Source organism: Mytilus edulis, chromosome 14 (assembly GCF_963676685.1).
Source record: "Mytilus edulis chromosome 14, xbMytEdul2.2, whole genome shotgun sequence".
NCBI lineage: Eukaryota > Metazoa > Mollusca > Bivalvia > Mytilida > Mytilidae > Mytilus > Mytilus edulis.
In genome coordinates this window covers 2807518-2827647 of record NC_092357.1, presented here as the reverse complement: position 1 = coordinate 2827647, position 20130 = coordinate 2807518, and the positions used below count along the sequence as shown (strand labels likewise).

The 20130-nt window shown below is 32.3% G+C and overlaps 1 protein-coding gene across 1 annotated transcript; it reads left to right on the top strand.

The window, feature by feature from the left end:
* Positions 1–1416: 1416 nt before the first annotated feature.
* Positions 1417–19766, top strand: LOC139503380 (ankyrin repeat-containing protein DDB_G0279043-like). The gene is made up of 7 exons (XM_071293151.1): positions 1417–1445; positions 3797–3842; positions 6588–6656; positions 7368–7454; positions 9532–9630; positions 10165–10263; positions 19629–19766. Exons 1-7 carry the CDS (start codon positions 1417–1419, stop codon positions 19764–19766), a joined length of 567 nt encoding a protein of 188 aa, XP_071149252.1.
* The last annotated feature ends 364 nt before the right edge of the window (positions 19767–20130 follow it).

The following is a 20130-nucleotide window of genomic DNA, read 5'->3' as shown; positions in this document are numbered from 1 at the left end:
AACCAAACTTGAAGGCCGTACTTTGACCTATAAATCTTAAATTTAACTTTGATGGAAAGTTGTCTCGTTGACTCTCACACCACATCTTCGTATACCCCGCAACATTGCCATGTCCCTGTCTCTGGCCATAAGCCCGTAGTTCATTATCATTTCATTCAATTGCATTAATTCATACTTATAAAGTCAGAGTCTTTTATAGCCAAATATACGGTAATGGATTTTTTGTCATTGACGAAGTCCGTACAAACAGGGATGTTTTTATATTATGTATGTATGAAACGTATTGTAGGATGCACATTGTTTAGTAATGCATCAACAATGACACTTTTTACTACTTTTACTACTTTACGTTTATCTTAACCACTCTTTAATCCCTGACCTTCTGCAAAAGGAAGAGGTTTTTTTTATAGTCATTACTTACATTTTCAGTATACAGGTGACTGATGTCCAGTTCTAATCTCAAGCTTAAGTCAGCAGAGAGTGTCCTTTGTTTCAGTGTAGAGTCAGTGTTCTTCAGTATTCCGAGTTGGATAAAATAATCAAAGGTTTTGTAAATATTAGATAAAAAAAGAATTCATTATTTGAAATGGATTGTTTTCCGTTATTACAAAAAGTGATGTTTTAATATTGAATTGGTCATCACCTGAGTTGAAATGTAAGAAGTTGTCATATCATACATAATCAATATTTTTTCTCGGAATTAATTATCATTGGTTGATGTTTCATGTATGATCATCACGCACAAATACCGACTGAGTTAAACAATTGATAAAATGATTATTTGTTTGTATTTGTACGACCAAATGATAGTTTATAAATCACAATACTGCATGGCCTTTGTGATATTTTATTTATGTTTTGATATGGAAAATTGCAATACTATTTTCTGTAAATAAAATATGCATAAATAAAGGCAACAGTAGTATACCGATGTTCAAACTCATAAATCCATGGACAAAAAACAAAATCGGGGTAACAATCTAAAACTGAGGGAAACGCATTAAATATAAGAGGAGAACAACCACACAACACTACAATGTAACACACACAGAAATACATAATACATAGAAGCCTGACACAATCTCGAGAACTGCATTGTTTGAAGTTGATCTTTTAACATTGGTATTTTCTGGGTGTTTTTCGCCAGGAAATATCAATCATGTTAATGAGTTTAAATGTCGACCTACTACATTGTCCTCTAAATAGTAATACATCCGACCATGAGGGTAGGTTATGATATGCATAATAGGTTTTAATATTCTTGTCTTCTTATACATTTGAAAAAGCCAAGGGGCGAAAGATACCAGATTCATCGATCGAAAATAAAATGTCAATACAATGGCTTAATAGAAAAAAAGACAAACATACAAATTATAGTAAACAAGAAAAGAAAACTAAAGACGAGCCCTACTAAAAATGGGAATGCTCCCAGGTGCTACAGAAGGGTAAGCAGATCGGGAATATCGTATAAATTGCGAGATACAACTCCGTATGTATGCCGTGCTGGATTGTTGCTACATAGAAATGAAAAGTTAAAATTTATTTGAAAGCTAAAATCATCCCTTTTGTCGTACAGTTTTGTTTAAAACCGAAGCTCAGTGTCAATTTCTAGATGTAAGTCAAGAAGTGAGGCAGACTTAACATTATCTGTTGTAACCTTTATCTATTAGTAAAATGTTCTGCCTCACGGACAGCAAGTTATATAAAACGTTCTGAAAATGTGCAACATGGGATTTGTTTAAGGGCACGTAACATTCACTTTTAATTAATTCAAACGATACAATACATGTGAGAAGAAAACAATAAAAGTGTCCAGTGAAAGATTTGGTATGCGTTCCATTGCATTTGCATTAGTAGACTAAACACATAAATTGGACAAAAGGAAAAACAATAGCAATAAAAGACCTTAAATTTTTTTTAAACTTATGAAGAAATTCATTGTATCCCAACATCATATTCTTGGTTTCACATATGACGTCATTTTGGTGCTGTTTCAGAAATTCAAATGTCTGCGTAACGTAATATGTGCCCTTTCACCACTTCGTATGTGACGTCCTTGTTATGAATTTTTGCGTTCAGGCCCGGACTGAGTCGGGTGTGTCTATTTTCTGTGTTGGTCTTCAATGTATTATGTATTCGGATTTTGTTTTCTGTAATTAGTTAAAACGTCAGTTTTATCATGTAAATCTTTTATATTCATTTGATAAATTGTTCTATATAATAAGGATGTTCTTATCACATGCAGAAAACCCTAGCCGTATTTGACACAACCTTTTTCAACTTTTGATCCTCAGAGCTGTACAACTTTGAACCCATTTTTTTGACTTTCGAACTTTTATTTCTGGGCGTCACTGGTAAGTCTTGTTTGGACGAGGCGCGTTTTTGACGTAATGAATTTTAAACCTGATGCCTTTTGTGATCTATTATTCATGTGTTTCTTTGCCTAAAACGTTCTCCTATTTATTTGTATTGTAGTCTTGTATTAGTATGTTGTCATTTTATTGTTGTGGTTGACGGTGCCATCGAGATGCGAGGTTTGGCATGCCACAAAACCAAATTCAACCCACCATTTTTTTCTTTAAAAATGTCCTGTACCAAGTCTGGAAAATGGCCATTGTTATATCATAGTTCGTTTCTGTGTGTGTAAAATGTTTACGTTGTGTTTCCGTTGTGTCGTTTGTTTTCTCCTTTATTTGAGTGTGAATTCACATTACTATAAGACGTGTCACGGTACTTTTCTATCCCAAATTCATGTATTTGGTTTTGATGTTTTATTGGTTATTCTCATCGGATTTTGTCTAATGCTTAGTCCGTTTCTGTGTGTGTTACATTTCGATGTTGTGTCGTTGTTCTCCTCTAATATATAATGCGTCTCCCTCAGTTTTAGTTTTGTTATCCCCGATTTTGTTCTTTGTCCATAGATTTATGAGTTTTGAACAGAGGTATACTACTGTTGCCTTAATTTAACAAAGTCAGTTTCGTTAAAATCTTGAGTTATTTCCAAGCAAGTGATGGAAGTGGAATCCATTTTTGAGTTTTTATAGAATATCATTATCCAACATAACTCTTTGAAAAATGTGTGTATTTACAGTAATTAGTTCTTTAGTAATACAATTTACAAACTTCATTACCAACCAAGACAGTCTATAATAGGTGTACATTCTTAATATAAAATAAGAAAATGCTGTATGATTGCCAATGACATTGTTCCCTTAGAGAACCAAATAAACTGTGACATTATAACATCTAAATAATTTGCAATGAAGTTTAAATAATTGATATATATTTCGGAACATATCATTCAAACATTAATGATTACATATATAAACAAGTATTTTATTTGTATCTGCTTAGGTTAGTGTTATTCAAGGGAATATCAATTCTATTTGACTCGTTTAGTTTCATAAAATTTTGCCCTGTTGAAAACAATATGATTTTGTTTTAAAACATGAATAACTTGGTTTGATATATATAGCAGTTTGACTAACACTAATTAAGATCGATATTTATTTTCTACAAGTAATAACTTACAGTGCACTCGATATTGTTAAACATTAACCTGTCTTCACTTGTTTTCACCTAATAAGAAATAAAAACCAAAAAGTAAAGGGTGTTCCAGAGGAGGACATCATTTAAAAACAATTACTTGCCATTATTTGATACTATAACCATTTCATTGTCCGAACTGATATATCCGATACATATTTATCATCATTCAAAAAATTTGTTATGTGTGAAATAGGGGAACGTAAAATGGTAATTGTAAGTGAACCTCGAGTTTTTTTTTTTTTTTCAGAAATCTTACAATCAGCATGGAAACAAACAGTAGACAGCTTGAGAAGGTAAAATTTGAATATACATATGTGTTGTTTAACGATTTTCTTTATTATGTATGTTAGCGGGAACAATCTATTTAAAGATAAGAACACAAAATGTTTCAAGTAATGCTCCTTATTGTAAAATATAAAAACAATATTTGAAGACTCGGAAGACAAGGTTGTGATATATTTCTAGGAATCGCACTATTTATGACTTTTTGACAACTAACAGAGGCAAAATAGTGCTGTATAAAGATAGGGTTATGCATTGGGCTATCTAACCAATGTAAACTTTAACATATTTGCTTATCAACTTCTTATCAATTCTGCATGAGGCATTGAAGACTGCGGCCTCTTAGTTGTGTATACATTGATCAACATGTGAATGATGACATGGATGAATGTTGTCCGTTCGATAATTTGTATAAAAGAGGAACGAAATATACCAGATGACAGTCAAACTCATAAATCGACAATGAACTGACAATGCCATGGCTAAAAATAAAAAAGGACAAACAGACAAACAATAGTACGCATAACACAACATAGAAAGCTAAAGAATAAGCAACACGAACAAGTTTCATTCAGTTGAACGAGATAATAGATTGTGAAAGAATATCTAACAATGGTCAAGCTTTTGGTTCGTGAAAGATCTCGTATCGGATTATAAATGTTATTGAAAGAAATTCTACTGCAAGAGATTGACGAATCATACCGAAGGGACAGTAAAACTCAAAAATTTAAAATAAACTGACAACGCCATGGCTAAAAATGAAAAAAGGCAAACAGACAAACAATAGTACACATGACACAACATAGAAAACTAAAGAATAACAACACGAACCCCACCAAAAACTAGGGGTGATCTCAGGTGCACCGGAATGGTCAGCAGATCCTGTTCCACATGTGGCACCACCCGTCGTGTTGCTTATGAGATAAGAAAGCCGGTAAATAGTCTAATTCGGTAGATAACATTTATGAAAGGGAAGGGGACTGTCGTTACGACGTGAGGAACATATCCGATATTATTTGTGAAACGGATATTCCATAATGGTCAACCAACTCGTGATGGTGTCCGTAAAATTTACGAAGAGATGATTTCAACTTCATCATTTGGAACTCTTGACTTAATAGCTTCCTTGTGGGCAACAACCATCTATAAAAAATTTCATGATAGGAAATGCAAGCACTGGAATATTGTATCAATTGGGAGATGTATACACCGTATGCAGGTGCTGATGGAATGTGGCTACTAAGAAATCGAAAGTAAAAAATTGAAAAGCTGAACTCATCTCTTTAGTTGCAAAGGTTTGTTTTCAATCGACCCTCATTGTCAATTTATAGATGCAAGTCAAAGATATGAGGCCGATTTAACTGTATCCTTTATCCCTAGTTCAATGGGAAAGTTGAATTCGACATAGTCAACAAATTTTGAATTATTTAGTGAAAGAACATCATCTATATAGCAGAAAGAAAGTGGATATTGCTAACTTCTTTTCTTTCTTCCTAAGAAGTTCCTGTATACAGTCAACCTCATTATAATAAAGAAACAAGTCGGCAAGGAGAGGGGAACAATTTGTTCCCATTGTAATGTCGATAGTCTGTTGAAAAACACGTCCTCCGAACGTAACAAATATGTTGTCAATCAAGAAATCAAGCATCTTGATACTGTTAGGTTCAGATAATATTTTGTTTGAATCAGAGTGATCCTTTACAAAGCAGGATTTATCCCTTCCTGAAGCATATTATTTAAGATTTTTAAATCAATTTAACTTTTTTGTTCTTATCGTGAAAAAAATGCTGATCTACGAAGTATATGTTTGTATTTTTTTTTTTTTTAATTTTGAAAAATGTTTTAAACAGTGTATGCATTTAATGATCATAAGGAAAAAGTGTATCCTATGTCTCTTTAAGCAGGAATCTAATATGTTTTGATGCTATTTTTATCTGATGTATAATATATTATGTATACAGTTAGATTGTGACACTGTAATAAACTAATTACTAATTACGTTTTTTCATGGTTTTCTACGGTTTAAAATGGAATTTAGAATTAAATTATAAGAAATGACTATAATAATTTTTTTTTGTCTATTCGAAATTACCTCAACAAATGTGGTGCACACTATTAGATAACCCGCTACTCGCATTTTTCAGTGTTCACCATATTTTTTATGTTTTTTCTTCATAGACAGAAAAATATTACAGTCATTCCTTAAATATTTTGGATACAATACAAACAAAAGAGATTAGACAGAAAATCCAAGATGGTCGTTAAGATGTTCATTTTCGTGGCAACTCCCCTCATATGATTAGATACACCTAAAGGGATGTTCTTACAAAGTCTCAAGCTTGTATATCCTGAGCATGATTTTTGTAGTAGGCTGCCAAACTAAAACTGCTTTTTAAGGATGTATACCTCTGAGGAGCCAACAATTTCTAGAATTCTAAACCTTATTGTTTGGTTTATAAGACTGTAAACAAAAATTGTGAAGAAAAATGCAAATGCTGGTGCACTTTTCGTTTTTGCTATAGGTCATTAAAAAGTACCAAATTTTGATGATTTTTCCATTTTTTATCAATTTTTACCCAATTTTGGGCTATTATCGTGAAAAAAAATCTTGATTAGTATTTAAACGTAAAATTTCATTACTCTAAAACTACTTATTGGAAATACACAATTCGTTCACAGAATTAAGTTTGATTACGATTATTATCAAATTCAAATCTATTTTCCACTTGTATAACATGTTTTTGAATTAATTTCAGAACCAAAATTCAATGAGACTGAACGAGACTGAAACGTCAGAAGAATACATCCCTACGTTTAGTGCTGATGTAAAATATAAACAATCAAATTCAAAAACATTATTTGAATTTTTAAATTCTAATTATTTGGTGAACCTTTCAAAATTTTAAACTTTAAAAAAGAAAAAAGAAATAAAACTCAGATCAAAATTCCAAAAATCCACAATTTTTTATTTTTGTTTTAGTTTTGAATTGATTAGTGTTGCAGATACCTTGGTTTTTTTTTATATCAGTAGTATACTCATTGTAGAGTGTCAGCATCCTCTTACAGGATGTGTTCTGATTGGATCCTTCGTGTACAAGTTAGGAGAATCCGGCTATTTTTTGAAGCCCCGATGTTCGTTTCTGTGTGTATTACATTATAACGTTGTGTCGTTTGTTTTCTCTTATTTTTGAGTGTAAATTCACATTGCGATAAGACGTGTCACGGTACTTGTCTATCCCAAATTCATGTATTTGGTTTTGATGTTAAATATATATGTTATATTTGTTATTCTCGTGGGATTTTGTCTATGTATGTTACATTTTAGTGTTATGTCGTTGTTCTCCTCTTATATTTAATGCGTTTCCCTCGGTTTTAGTTTGTTACCCCGATTTTGTTTTTTTGTCCATGGATTTATGAGTTTTGAACAGCAGTATTCTACTGTTGCCCTTATTTAAGTGTTGTGTTTTAATTTCTTGATTTTGTTTTTTTATTGAATTAATTATTTCACATGCGAACAGTTGTTTTATGTTATACAGGCTCTAATTACTGCTGCTAGTTGGGGTGACACGCAGACAATAAAGAGATGTTTAGAGGGAAGAGCAAATGTCAACTATCAAGACAATGTGAGTTACAGTAATAGTATATACATACACAATTCATTTGTTTGTTTGATTTTTGTAATTGATATTTTATGCAGTACTTGAAACATCTTTCATGTACAAATAAACAAACTTTCTTAGACGTTATCGCTGACTATTCTCTATTCCTCAACCAGATATCCATGAATACTTATGACGTTCCCCTTCACATTACCACCAATCAGTATTATCTGCACTGCATAATTCTCAGACGTAATGCGACTTGTAAGGACAGACATGTCAGTTGCTAGATTTCTTGCATTTATCTATATCATTATATATATTGGACTTGTATCATATTTTCGCTCTGGTTTATATGATCAGTTCATCCTATATTGACTCTTAAAATTCAAGAGTCTAACTAAAAATTAGGGTACATTTTATATGACCTTCCAAATACCGTTTCGATCCCTAACATCACTGAAGAGACATGTATTGTCGAAATCCGGATCTGGTGTACAAAAAAAATATTAACACCTTATGTTTGTGGCATAGCATCGTGGCAACAAGCTAATTGTTTTCTGTTTAGTATTAAATTTATATTAAGATCCATTTTGTTACATCTTGTGACCAATTTTATTTTGCAATCGCCAATGGCAGTCAGCAGGGTTAAAGAGCATCAGTTGTTCGACCTGTTAGTCAAGTGCGTTTTGTTTAAATATACTTCTTCACTTTTTTGGTATTTTGGAAAATGTTTTTTTTTGTGCTGTATTTAAACCCTTCTACAACGAAATTTGTTTTACATGCACACGTATAAAAATTGCGGTTTTTAGTCAACGCAATCATAGGTTTGAACGTAGTTTTTAATTTTGACTCGTTTATTTATTTTTTTTTCGTTTGGGCTTGTATCATATTTTCCCTCCGGTGTATATGATCTGTTCATCCTACATTGACTCTTACAATTCAAGAGTCTATCAAAAAATGAGGGTACATTTTATATGGCCTTCCTCATACCGTTTCGATCCCTAATATCACCGAAGAGACCTTTATTGTCGAAATCCGGATCTGGTGTACAAAAAAATATTAACACCTTATGTTTGTGGCATAACATCGTGGCCACAAGTTAATTGTTTTCTGTTTAGTATTAAATTTATATTAAGATCCATTTTGTTACATCTTGTGATCAATTCTATTTTGCAATCAACAGTGGCAGTCAGCAGGGTTAAAGAACATCAGTTGTTCGATCTGTTAGTCAAATGCGTTTTGTTTAAATAAACTTCTTCACTTTTTTTGTCTTTTGGAAAATGTTGTTTGTGCTGTATTTAGACCCTTCTACAACGAAATTTGTTAAATATGCACACGTATAAAAATTGTGGTTTTTATCCAAAAACAATCATAGGTTTGAACGTAGTTTTTAATTTAGACTCGAATATATATATATATATCAGTGTTTTAGAGTACGTAGCTGATGCATCTGTTTTCTTTTTTCGGAGTCCCAATTTTGGTTTACCTCAATTATTTGAAAGGTGATATTATCAAAAGTATGTCCTGTTCTTAAGAGGTGTCTCGTAATTGGACAGTTTCCTCCTTTTGTATAGAACGACCGGTGATTGTTAAGTCTGATGTTGAATTTAGTTTCTGTTTCAATAAAATACTGCAGCTTGCAAGTTCCACAAGTAAGAATATAAATACTATTTTCCTATATATATAATATATCAAGTAACGCATGCCTTTCAAAGTCTTTTATGTCACACAGTGTGTATGTGTGTAGCCTTATTATTCTGAAATGAAATAATTGGTTGAAGCATACTATTTCCAACTTATTGTCGTTTAAATATATATCACATGGACTTGAAAGTAGAAAATGCTACGAAAATGTTTGGGTACAGCCTTCGTATTGTTTCAATGTGTATGATGATGATTTTTATGATATGGATTTTAATGTTTTGGACTTATTAACGTCAAATTATACTCAAATGTAATGTAATATTGATAATTTCTTATTCAAATTTGATTGACTTGAAATAGTGCGACGCTGTGTTGTTTTATTCTATTTTTAACATTAGTTGCTTTCGTTATCATTTAATGCTATTTTAAAACGTATGCTTTTTTTTTTATTTAGAATGGCGGAACTGCACTTCACAATGCTGCACGGATCAGAAACACAGAAATCATCGAATTGCTAATTGATGCTGGTATTGATAAAAATGCACAGAACAAGGTAATGTTGTTTTTTGCGTGTTCCTGATAGAGGAACATTTTGTAGAATGCAAGACAAGAAAAACAAAGTGTCTGCTTAATTCACTAATGTTATGACATAAAGTATCAATACAAAAGTGGGGCAACACATACTAAAGGGTCATTCAAACTCATAGATCGAAAATCTACTGACAACGCCATGGCTGGAAAGAAAAAGACAAACAGACAATTAATAGAACACATCACAAAACATAGAAAAATAAAGACTAAGTAGCACGAACCCCACAACAACTGTAAGTGATCTCAGGGTTAAGGGTAAGCATATCCTATTTCATATGTGGCACCTGTGGTGTTGCTCATGTTATTACAAATCCGGTAAATAGTATAATATTATAATCTGATATCGGGTACCAGTTTGACTTTACGTTTAGTGCGAGTTTATGCTGTTTTAACAGCGGTATACTATTGTTGCCTTTATTTACTCCCTTTATTGTAAAAGATTGATTCCTGATTAATTTCATATTATGTTAATATTGTTATTTTGTTGTCTATCCAGTATGGCAACACTGCTCTGCACATTGCTGTAATGCACGGAAATACAGAAATCGTCACGTTTCTGATTGATGGTGGTATTGATCTCAATATAAAGAATGAGGTTAGTAGATTATACGTTAAACTTACAATTATATTGTATGATTGGCAATAACAAAAACCTAATTAACTGCATCATATGTGTATGTCAAACTCAACAAATTAATATTTATGTTGTGTGGTTGGATACTCTTAAACAAAGTATCTTTATTGTTCAAAACAAACACTGTAAAATGCAAAAAAACGAAGAAAAAAAACATTGTTGATTGAAAACTGTTCCTAAGGTTGAGGTGACAATATATCTAGAGAACAATAGGTTATATTGAAACAATTCTAGTAACGAAGCTTACAATCAATGACATTTCAAATGTGATGAACTACTATCATACGACATAAAATATAAACATTCTTCAACTGACATGTACTCAAAATTACATAAACAGCACTGTTTGGAAAATAACACAAGATATGATATTTTGTTTACATATAAGAACTGAAAATATTTCACGTTTCAATAAAAATTGGTATTCGGGTTGATATTTCTATAAGTTTTATAAATTTCATAAAGGTTTGAATATTTACGTCTGATAAAAACGTAAACAAAGACGAAACCCAAAAGATAACGACGCTAACAAAATGTAGGTTTGCATTCTTTATATTCCGCAACTATCTTTGCATGTTTATCACAAAAAAAAAAACATTGTTTATAACAAAAGATAATATATGTACTGCAAAATTGCAAAATACCAAATGATAATATTGTTAAGTATGGAACAAACGAATATTTTGACAAATATACAGTCAGATGATATTAGTTACATGGTGTGTTAGTGACCTAATACGAGATATATGGAGTCAAAAAAATCCATTTGGGGTAAAACCCCATATATCTCGTATTAGGTCATTAGCACACAGTGTCACGAATTTATCTTACCGACTATCTACACATGTGGTATTTTGACCAGCGGCCTTTCAAAGTGATCAAGTCTTCAATATTTAATATTAAGATCGTATACTTCTATTTGTGTACACCGAAAACAAACGCAAACAATAACAAATGTTTAGCCTTAATTTTGTTGTATGAATTTATTTCAATCGTGTATCACACGTATTTATTTCTGCGTCTGTTGAATCCTTTCTGATTTCTTTTTTTTTTAAAGATAAGTAACTCCGTTATGCCAACAGTAACAACTTGTTAGCTTTTAAAAATGTTTTATGAATGTATTGCTTATTGAGATCAATGTTCATCACAAGGCAAGTTGTACATTAGCAATATAACAGGCGAACTACTGATATAAAGCCAGAATGTGACAATCATTGTAGAGTGCAGGAGTTCAATATTTTTGTGAGTTTACTTTTTACTAGATAGGCATTATAATTCCTGGCTATTGAAAAATCCTTAACTTTTTATTCATACAATCAGAGTTAGTAATCCACATTACTAATAATCACCAGGTTTGCTTAAAATCTGAATCCTTTTCATATCAGCATCATACGGATGCATACACGACAATTAACTGAAAACATGATGTGTTATGACTAATTATGTAATATCTATTTCCAAAGGGAGTCTGGTCTTTTTGTTATAAATGTGTGTCTGCTTTGTATCGTTCTAATAAGTTAGTCCGTTTACAACGGATGTGAAACACTTCAATCGTATGTTGTGCTGCAACACAACCAGGGTTTCCCCTGGGTCAATTATTTTATTTTTTCGACACCTCTTTCGCCAACACAATATATGTTTCGCCACTTTATTACATTTTTTTCGCCAAGTAAAACAAATCTATTTTTCTTTTAAAATTTTCCTTCCACCTCCCCTAAATAAGATGAGTTTGCCCAATTGCTGTCTATGATTATTCTCTCAAACTTGTCCCAGAGCCTACATTGTAATGACAAATACTAAACATTAAATTTTAGAAAAAAGACCTTTATAGGGCTTGATAATATTTTAAACAACTTTAAAAGAAGGCGGGCCACTTACTTTTATAATAAAGAAGATATGTCCTGAAATATAAAAAAATCCTGGATACCTGAAAGATGTACAGTTCTTTGGGAAAGTTTCTTTAAAAATATAAACATGTGTCCTTTTATACTACGAAGAGGTTTTTACAACAAAACATTTTTTTTCTCACTTGAAATTGATCCCTGATATAAGGTGTAGTCATTACATTGAAGGGTTACTATCATTCGAGAGGTAGTTCCCAACCTTTTTTAAAGATGTCTTTATAACGACAGTTTTCTTTTCTAGACCAACGTAAAAATGTAAAACTATGCTTGAAACACGTGTGTCACTGAATAGATTTTTAAGTTCCCACTCAAATTAATTATCGATTTCAAAGTTAAATAATTAAGTTTTAAATCGGAGAACTTTCTTGCTTTTGTACATTTTTTGTCATAACAACAGCTTTCTTTTCTGGACTATCATTAAGAGAAGGAGAGGAGTCGTCAAAATTTTGCTTCAAACACGTGCGTCACAAAGTGGTTAATAAATCCTTTATGTGACATGTGACGGGCGCCATTTAATCATATCATTTTGTCATATAATACAATCAACACCTTTATTAATTAGTCCTTTAATGTCGATAGCTATACAATACAATCAGCTGATTATTGATTTTCTGTCAAAATCTTAACGAGTTTAAGGTGAATTCCGAGTATTGTCTTATCAGGTAAAGTCCAAAAACCCGAAAAAAGTAAATAAACATGATGGTTGAAAATAAATCGTTTTATATATTTCTTTTGCCAATGACGAATTTTGGTCGCCACAATTCTTATTTTTTCGCAACTTACGAAATGACGACCGCCAGCGGAAACCCTGAACGCAACTATACAAGGTTAGAGGTAGAATTCAGCGTTAACGAACATATTCACCCCGCTTAATTATGTATGTCCTACAGCTGGGTTCTGTATATCATTGTTTGTCGTTCGTTCATGTCTGACATATTAGTTTTTCGTAACTATTTTTGTGATGAAATAGGTTGTTAGTTGTCCCGGTCATTTATAGCGGACAATACGTTATATGTTTTTCACATTGTTGAAAGCCTACAATGTATGGTTACTTATCTTCTGTGTCTTTTGTACTATAATTTGTCTGTTTGTCTTTTTAATTTTAGCCATGGCATTGTCATTGTACTTTCTGTCTATAAGTTTGACTCTCCTTTTGGTATATTGCTTCCTTCTTTTATCATTACGTACATCCACTTCATTTGAATTTTGACAAATGGTTGTCTTATTGGCAATCGTTGGATTTATATCATAGATAACACAGTAGAAAACTATTATTTTCTCTTTTTTAAGTTCAAGAGTGGTTAAAACTTGTCAATATTTCTAAAGGAACTACCCACTTCACAACTTTATTTCAATAAACACAATTAGAAGCATACATTTATAAAGGTGACCGTGATAAAGATAATAAATCTTATAAAAACTAATCATTTGTTCTAAAAATTAGTCTTTAAAATTAATATCACAAAGAAACGGGAAAAAAAACCAACATCCAGTGCGTTTGTACATGTGTTTGGCCATGCATGTAATATGTTAACTACTGTTTACTATAGTACAGAGTGCTTAGTAGTGCTTGTTAAAATGATATAAACATGCATTGAAGACATTTGAGGCACTTAACAGTCTGGTCGATTGGTTCTGATATTTTCAATAGAATGGCATAGTTCGAATTATTCAGTAATCGAACAGACGGGGGTAACTTGCTCATTATTATTAAACTTCATAAACAAATTAGTAAGGGGACACTCAGCTCTAGATCAGCACCCAGATGTATCTTTGATCAAAATACACAACACATTATAATGTATGTACCGTATAGTAAGTCTGGTATCCCTATGGTACATATATAAGCTATAATGGATACAATGTAAACTGTCTGTGCATAATCCAACAAGTTTCCGAAAAATATTCTGACTAAAAATATGTCCAGTTCTTAATGGATAATGCATGCTAGGTCCTGCATTGCACCAATGGGTATGATAAAGTGTCTTTCTATGTTGACATCACTTTTGGTCATGTATCCGGGTTTTTTCATTAATATAATAATGTATAGAAATTAATCAGTCTCTTTATAAGTCCATTGTGTTAATTGATCATCATTTTCGTCATCGTCTTCGTCTTTATTTTCCATGTTATGGTCGTCATCATGTTAGTATTTGACATTGAAAGGAGTTCATGTTATTAAAAATACTAACATTGTTTTTGTTTATGCTTGGTATATTAGGCCTCCGCCTCTAGATGTATCAGTTCTTCATGAACATGTTTCGGAACATTTTACTGTGAAAAAAGCAGGACAAAAACTTGCAGACGACAGTTTACATATATTGGCATTTATCAGAAATTTAATAGAAAATAAGCTGACAATAGAGTGTATTCCCTTGACGCCATATTGTACAGAACTGATCATTTATAAAATGAAAAAATATAAGAACAATTGATACGTGTGTCTAGATTACGAACCCCACATATGCTGTTATGTTACAGTAGATGAATATCCTTCGGTTTAATATGACTGTTACATATCATTAGATGTTATATGCACGTGACAGTAGGTTAGGAAATCGAGGTCATTGTGTATGAACAAATATGTCTACAACTATGCAGCAATATATATTTGAAGTGATATTCGGTATTTCTAAAATGATAAAATTTGAACGATTCCATTATGCCATCCATGGTACAGGTAAATCATGTAAAATATACCTGTTGTATTATTCACCTGGTGATAAGCTTAAGACATATCTCTATCAATTTAGACATTGTAACATTGTTGTATCGTCATTCAATTGCTTTATCCGTTCTTTATTTTATTGATTGAACTATCATTTACCTTTGGGAAACCATTATGTTACCATTCACAGACCAATATTTTTTTAAGAATAACCGTCCTCTTTCTTAAAAATATTGGACAGCTAAAGGTAGCATAACTGTTTCTTACAGGTAAATGATAGTTCAATCACTGAAATAAAAATAAAACACTATTAATTACCCCAATTGTTTTAAAAAACCTAAAATACAACCAAAGAACAAAAGACAAATATTTTTTTGTTATTAAAGTCACCTACCAATACAATAATTTGTCACTCATCAAAACAGTATCTTGAGTAACAAAATAAGCTTCAATGTACCAGACCAGACCTGTGAACAGGTCTGCTCGAGGTCTGCTTGACCAGATCAAACATGTGGACAGGTCTGCTTGACCGGACCAGACCATATCAGACCTGTGGACAAGTTTGCTATAATTTAACAGAGAAGTCCTGTCAATCTTAGGGACAGATCTGCTTTTTAATCGGTCTCCATGATATTCTTTACCACGTTGATACATACAATAAAAGCAGTCCTGTTTAAAAGTTAACTATGCATTATGTTAACTTTGTCTTTGAAAAGCAGACCAGACCAAAGTTAACTTGGGTTTAAGTTAACTTTATCTCAAGTGAACTTTGGATTAATTTAACTTTATCTTAAAGGAGCGGACCAGACCAAAGTTAACTTTGGATCATGTTAACTTTATCATGGACCAAACCAAAGTTAACTTTTATAAGAACAGGTCTGGTTTGATTTTTGATAGCAGACCTGGTTATTAGTTAACTTGTGTAATGGACTACTTTTGGCAAAGTTAACTTCGTACAAAGTTAACTTCAATTTTGGCCATGGACCTGTTCGGGCAATCATTAAAAAGTCCTACATGTATGATCAAGTCTGCTTTTCAAGTTAACACACATTCTGCCCTAGGACTGGTCACAGTAGTCATAAAACCGGTCAACGGTTAACTCTAACCAGTCATAAAGTCTGCTTATGAAGTTAACTAGCTGTACAGTTTAGTACTGCACCCATCTTTACCATGCTAAACTAATTTATAACCGGAGACCTCAACATTATCAATAACAATACCTTGCGGAATGTATTATCCAAAGGTCTGCAATATCTTAAGCCTAAATCCACCAATTGAAAAATACAACTTCAAAATACTTATGGATTCAGTCGAAGACTATGCAAGGCAATGAGCAGAACGCAAGAAAGAAGATTTATATACTATTTCAGAATGAATTAAGGCTGTAAGGTGGTTGATAAAAATCAGAACTACAAAAGTAAATGGGTATATCAATACCCAGCCTTTACCAATCTTCAAAAACCCAATTGATGCAAAACATTTGTCCTAACTCCATCAAAAAAATATGTTTTTGTCTCTGCAGATTAAGTCCCAAATAACCTCATTTTTGTGAGTAAATCTCATTACATAAAATGCTGGGTAAATGAATGAGGTATTGACAATGCATTTGAAAACTTAACATATACCCTCACGATACTTACTAAAAAGGAAATCCTGGATAATCATAGGTCTGTCCTATGTTTCTTTGGAATTTCAACCAAAAAATGAAGAACTTCCATCACTATATTGGATACCTTGACTACAGGTGTCAGACCACCAATTAAAAATCCGTATCTGTTCAACCAAATTTTGCAATTTTCACAGCTTTCTAAATATTTTACCTTAACTTCTTAGAAACCAGGTATATCCTGGGTTGAACATGTATCACCTCTATTGCCTTTGAGAAAACAACTACTCCAAAAATAACCCCTGGTTTTCTTAATATATTTAATTAGTATACTATGTAGCAAATTAATCCTGAATTTTTCATACAAACTCATTGACAAGTAAATTTTGGCTCAAAATGGTCTATACACATTTCTCGTTCACCAAAAGTTTCATTTCTGCAAATGTCTTGGTAAGTTTAAGTAAACAATGACATCAAAAGTATTACTTTGTGTCAAAGTAGGGCTACTTTTACATATATATACGTTCTAAATTTGAGTAAATAATTCGTTGACTGACACCTACACAAGTGTCCTTACGACCAACTGAATATTGATGGGTCTCCAATTGCTTCAAGAAACCCGTTTTTAAATTATTAACATCTCTTTATCAGCAACCAAAGCTGGGCTTGAAAGTTATTGTTAAACTGTATATGCTAAAGGTGGCGTGAATCAGATGTAGGTACTGAAAAAATCGAAAGATCTTTTAGAGTACATGCAATGTAAGACTTGCCCATCTTGCAATAGTATTAAAACTAGTGTTGTCAAATCGTACACTTTTGCCTAACCGGTTACTCGGATAATCGTTCGACCGATTAACCGGTTAACCGGTAGTTTAAGTTGGTGCTTGTAAGCCTTATCAATAGTACCCTACACATAGATATAACATGTGGTATGAGTGTCAATTTAACAATCTTTCATCCAAGTCATAAATTTAAGTTTTTAGAATTGAAGTTTGTCCTCTTTGTCATAAGGCTTGTCTTTGAGGATTCCTGGCGAAGTTTGACTTTTAATAATCAACTACACCGTATCAACTATAGCGTTTGTACCAACTTCAGATTGAAAAATAGAAAAACCTTCTTGATCTCGTAAAATTGAATATGTCTGAAACTGATTATTCTTTCCTTTTCACTTGTTGACTCCGAAAATGATGTGGAGTATTTCAATTTAAATGATTAAGTATAAAAAAGAAGATGATTGCCAATGAGACAATTCTCCACACGAGATCAAAATGACACAGAAATTCACAACTATAGGTCACCGTTTCTGAACTTTGTTTGCATGTTACTCGTACTATCAAGTATACATTGAGTACATTCACATTGGTTTGCATTTCACAAATTTTTAGTTAGTATTTCGTTTAAATTAAGACTAAGTCTTGCGCGACGGAGGTTGTACATTTAGGTGAAGGTTTACACAATATTAGATCAGAAACGAAATAATGAAGTAAATCGTAAAATTTAATCGCTTACTGATTTAAAGTTACTGTTAAAAAAACATGTATACTAATTATGTTTCTTTAAGATCCTGCCCCGAGCTGAGAGACAAGTTCTAATTAATTTTATGTGTATAGGATTAACAATAGCAATCAATTTACTGGACAATTGATCTGTCAAATTAATTACCAAGACGACAATTTTTAAATAAAACCTAACTATTTAATGATTTCAATACAAATCTATATTAAATCTGTCAAAATTGAAAAAAGTCTGGTTAACCGGTTAACGTTTTTGGTATTCGGTATTCGGTCGTTCGACCGATTAACCGGTTAACCGGTTAACCGTTGACAACACTAATTAAAACACTTTTCTACATCTTACACAAGTATTCCCCGTTCCAATCTAAATGAACAAATTGAAAGAGTTGGAATTGCATTAAACAAAATAGCGAACGTAGATGCAAGTATCTTATCTTGGGGAGGAATACATCCTACTTTGTAAAGAATCACTCTGATCAAACAAAAAATTATCTGAAACTGACTGATAATGAATACAACAGTTACAATTATATCAGCCTCATATCTTAGTTTACATCTGAAAATTGACAATAAGAATCGATTGCAAACAAAACTTTACGACAAAATAGATGATTTCAGCTTTCCAATTATGATCTTTCCATTTCGATGCAGAACATTCCAGCAGCGCCTGCATAATGAGTATATATCTCTTAATTACTATTTCCGGGCTTGTTATACCTATATGATATCCTTGAAAGATTATTGATAAGGTTGCTACTCACTAGGACACTTTTAAACCAAAAGATCTAAATGGAGAAGTTTTTAAAGACGCTATCGCCAGTTGATATCGGATAGGATCCTAATGTCATAACTCCAATCCACTTGCTTTTTGCCACGAATGTGACCTACCGAATAAGACCATTTACCGGGTTTGCAATAAAATGAGCAACACGACGGATGATATATGGGAGCATGATCTGCTAACCCTTTTGGAGCACCTGAGATCACCCCCAATGTTGGGTAAGGTTCGTGTTGCTTTGTCTTTAGTTTCTAAGTTGTGTCTTGTGTACTACTATTTCTCTGTTTGTCTTTTTATTCCAAAGCCATGGCGTTGTCAGTTTATTTTCGATCTATGTGTTTGACTGTCCCTCTGGTATCTTTCGCCCCTCTTTCACAAAGAGATAAATGACTTCTCAGATGTGCTACTACAACGTATTTGATTTTGTTCTTTATCTAATCCCTGTTGACCAATATATCCAATATCAAATCAAATGCAGTACATTTTTGTTTTTTTTTTTGCTGTCGCGAAAACAACTCGAACTATTGCAGCTGCAGGTAAAAAAAGATAGTTACCGGACTATTAAATAAACTCTATTTGTGTTAAAGTGTGATCACATGACTTCCTCTTACAGTTACCCTGTACGAAAGCTTAGAATGAAATATTCAAATTAAAGCAACATAGATAAGTGCGTATACAGAGACATGACTTGTCTTAACTTAATAGATATAAACAAACAGTTATCATCAATGTGTTAACATACCATAATAATTTAATATCACACATGGAGAATACTGTCGTTGCAAACAACATATGCAAATGATTTTAACTAAACTATAGTTATTCACTTTAATATTTGATGTTTTCTACCTTCAAGTATGGAACTACTGCGTTACATATAGCTGCCAAAAAAGATGACCAGGCGATAGCTACTCTTTTGTTAGACAACGATTCTGATCCAAACATAAGAAATAAGGACGTAAGTACAAGTATAAGTACAGTTGTGTTTTCTTAAACATAAGTTTCTGTTATCAATAATTAGATATACTAAGTAAAACAGGTAGTATAACATCTGCTTGGATTAATCGGTGTATTCATATATTGTGTTGTAGTGTGTGATCCATGTAAGCTGCAGATCTACCTAACAATAACAGAACGATTCTCATATATCGTTCTAACATTTAAGATTGTTACAAGTTGCACAATATATTGGTCGAAATAATAAATTCAACATGATACGAAGTTAAATCGGACCTCCTGCTGATAGAGTTTTGAAATGCGTTGACGGTGTATGAAACTTATCAGTCACCATTATGATAATGATTGTAATCAAATCATTTTTCTTAAAAAAGAAAAAAACTTGTAAAGCTGGAAGTAAG

Bases quoted from the DNA above. Each gene is read 5' to 3' on its own strand.
- LOC139503380 (XM_071293151.1), top strand. From the start codon at position 1,417: ATGGGAATGCTCCCAGGTGCTACAGAAGG. The intron at 3,843-6,587 runs GTAAAATTTGAA...AATTAATTTCAG, and splicing joins ACAGTAGACAGCTTGAGAAG to AACCAAAATTCAATGAGACT. The intron at 7,455-9,531 runs GTGAGTTACAGT...TTTTTTATTTAG, and splicing joins ATGTCAACTATCAAGACAAT to AATGGCGGAACTGCACTTCA.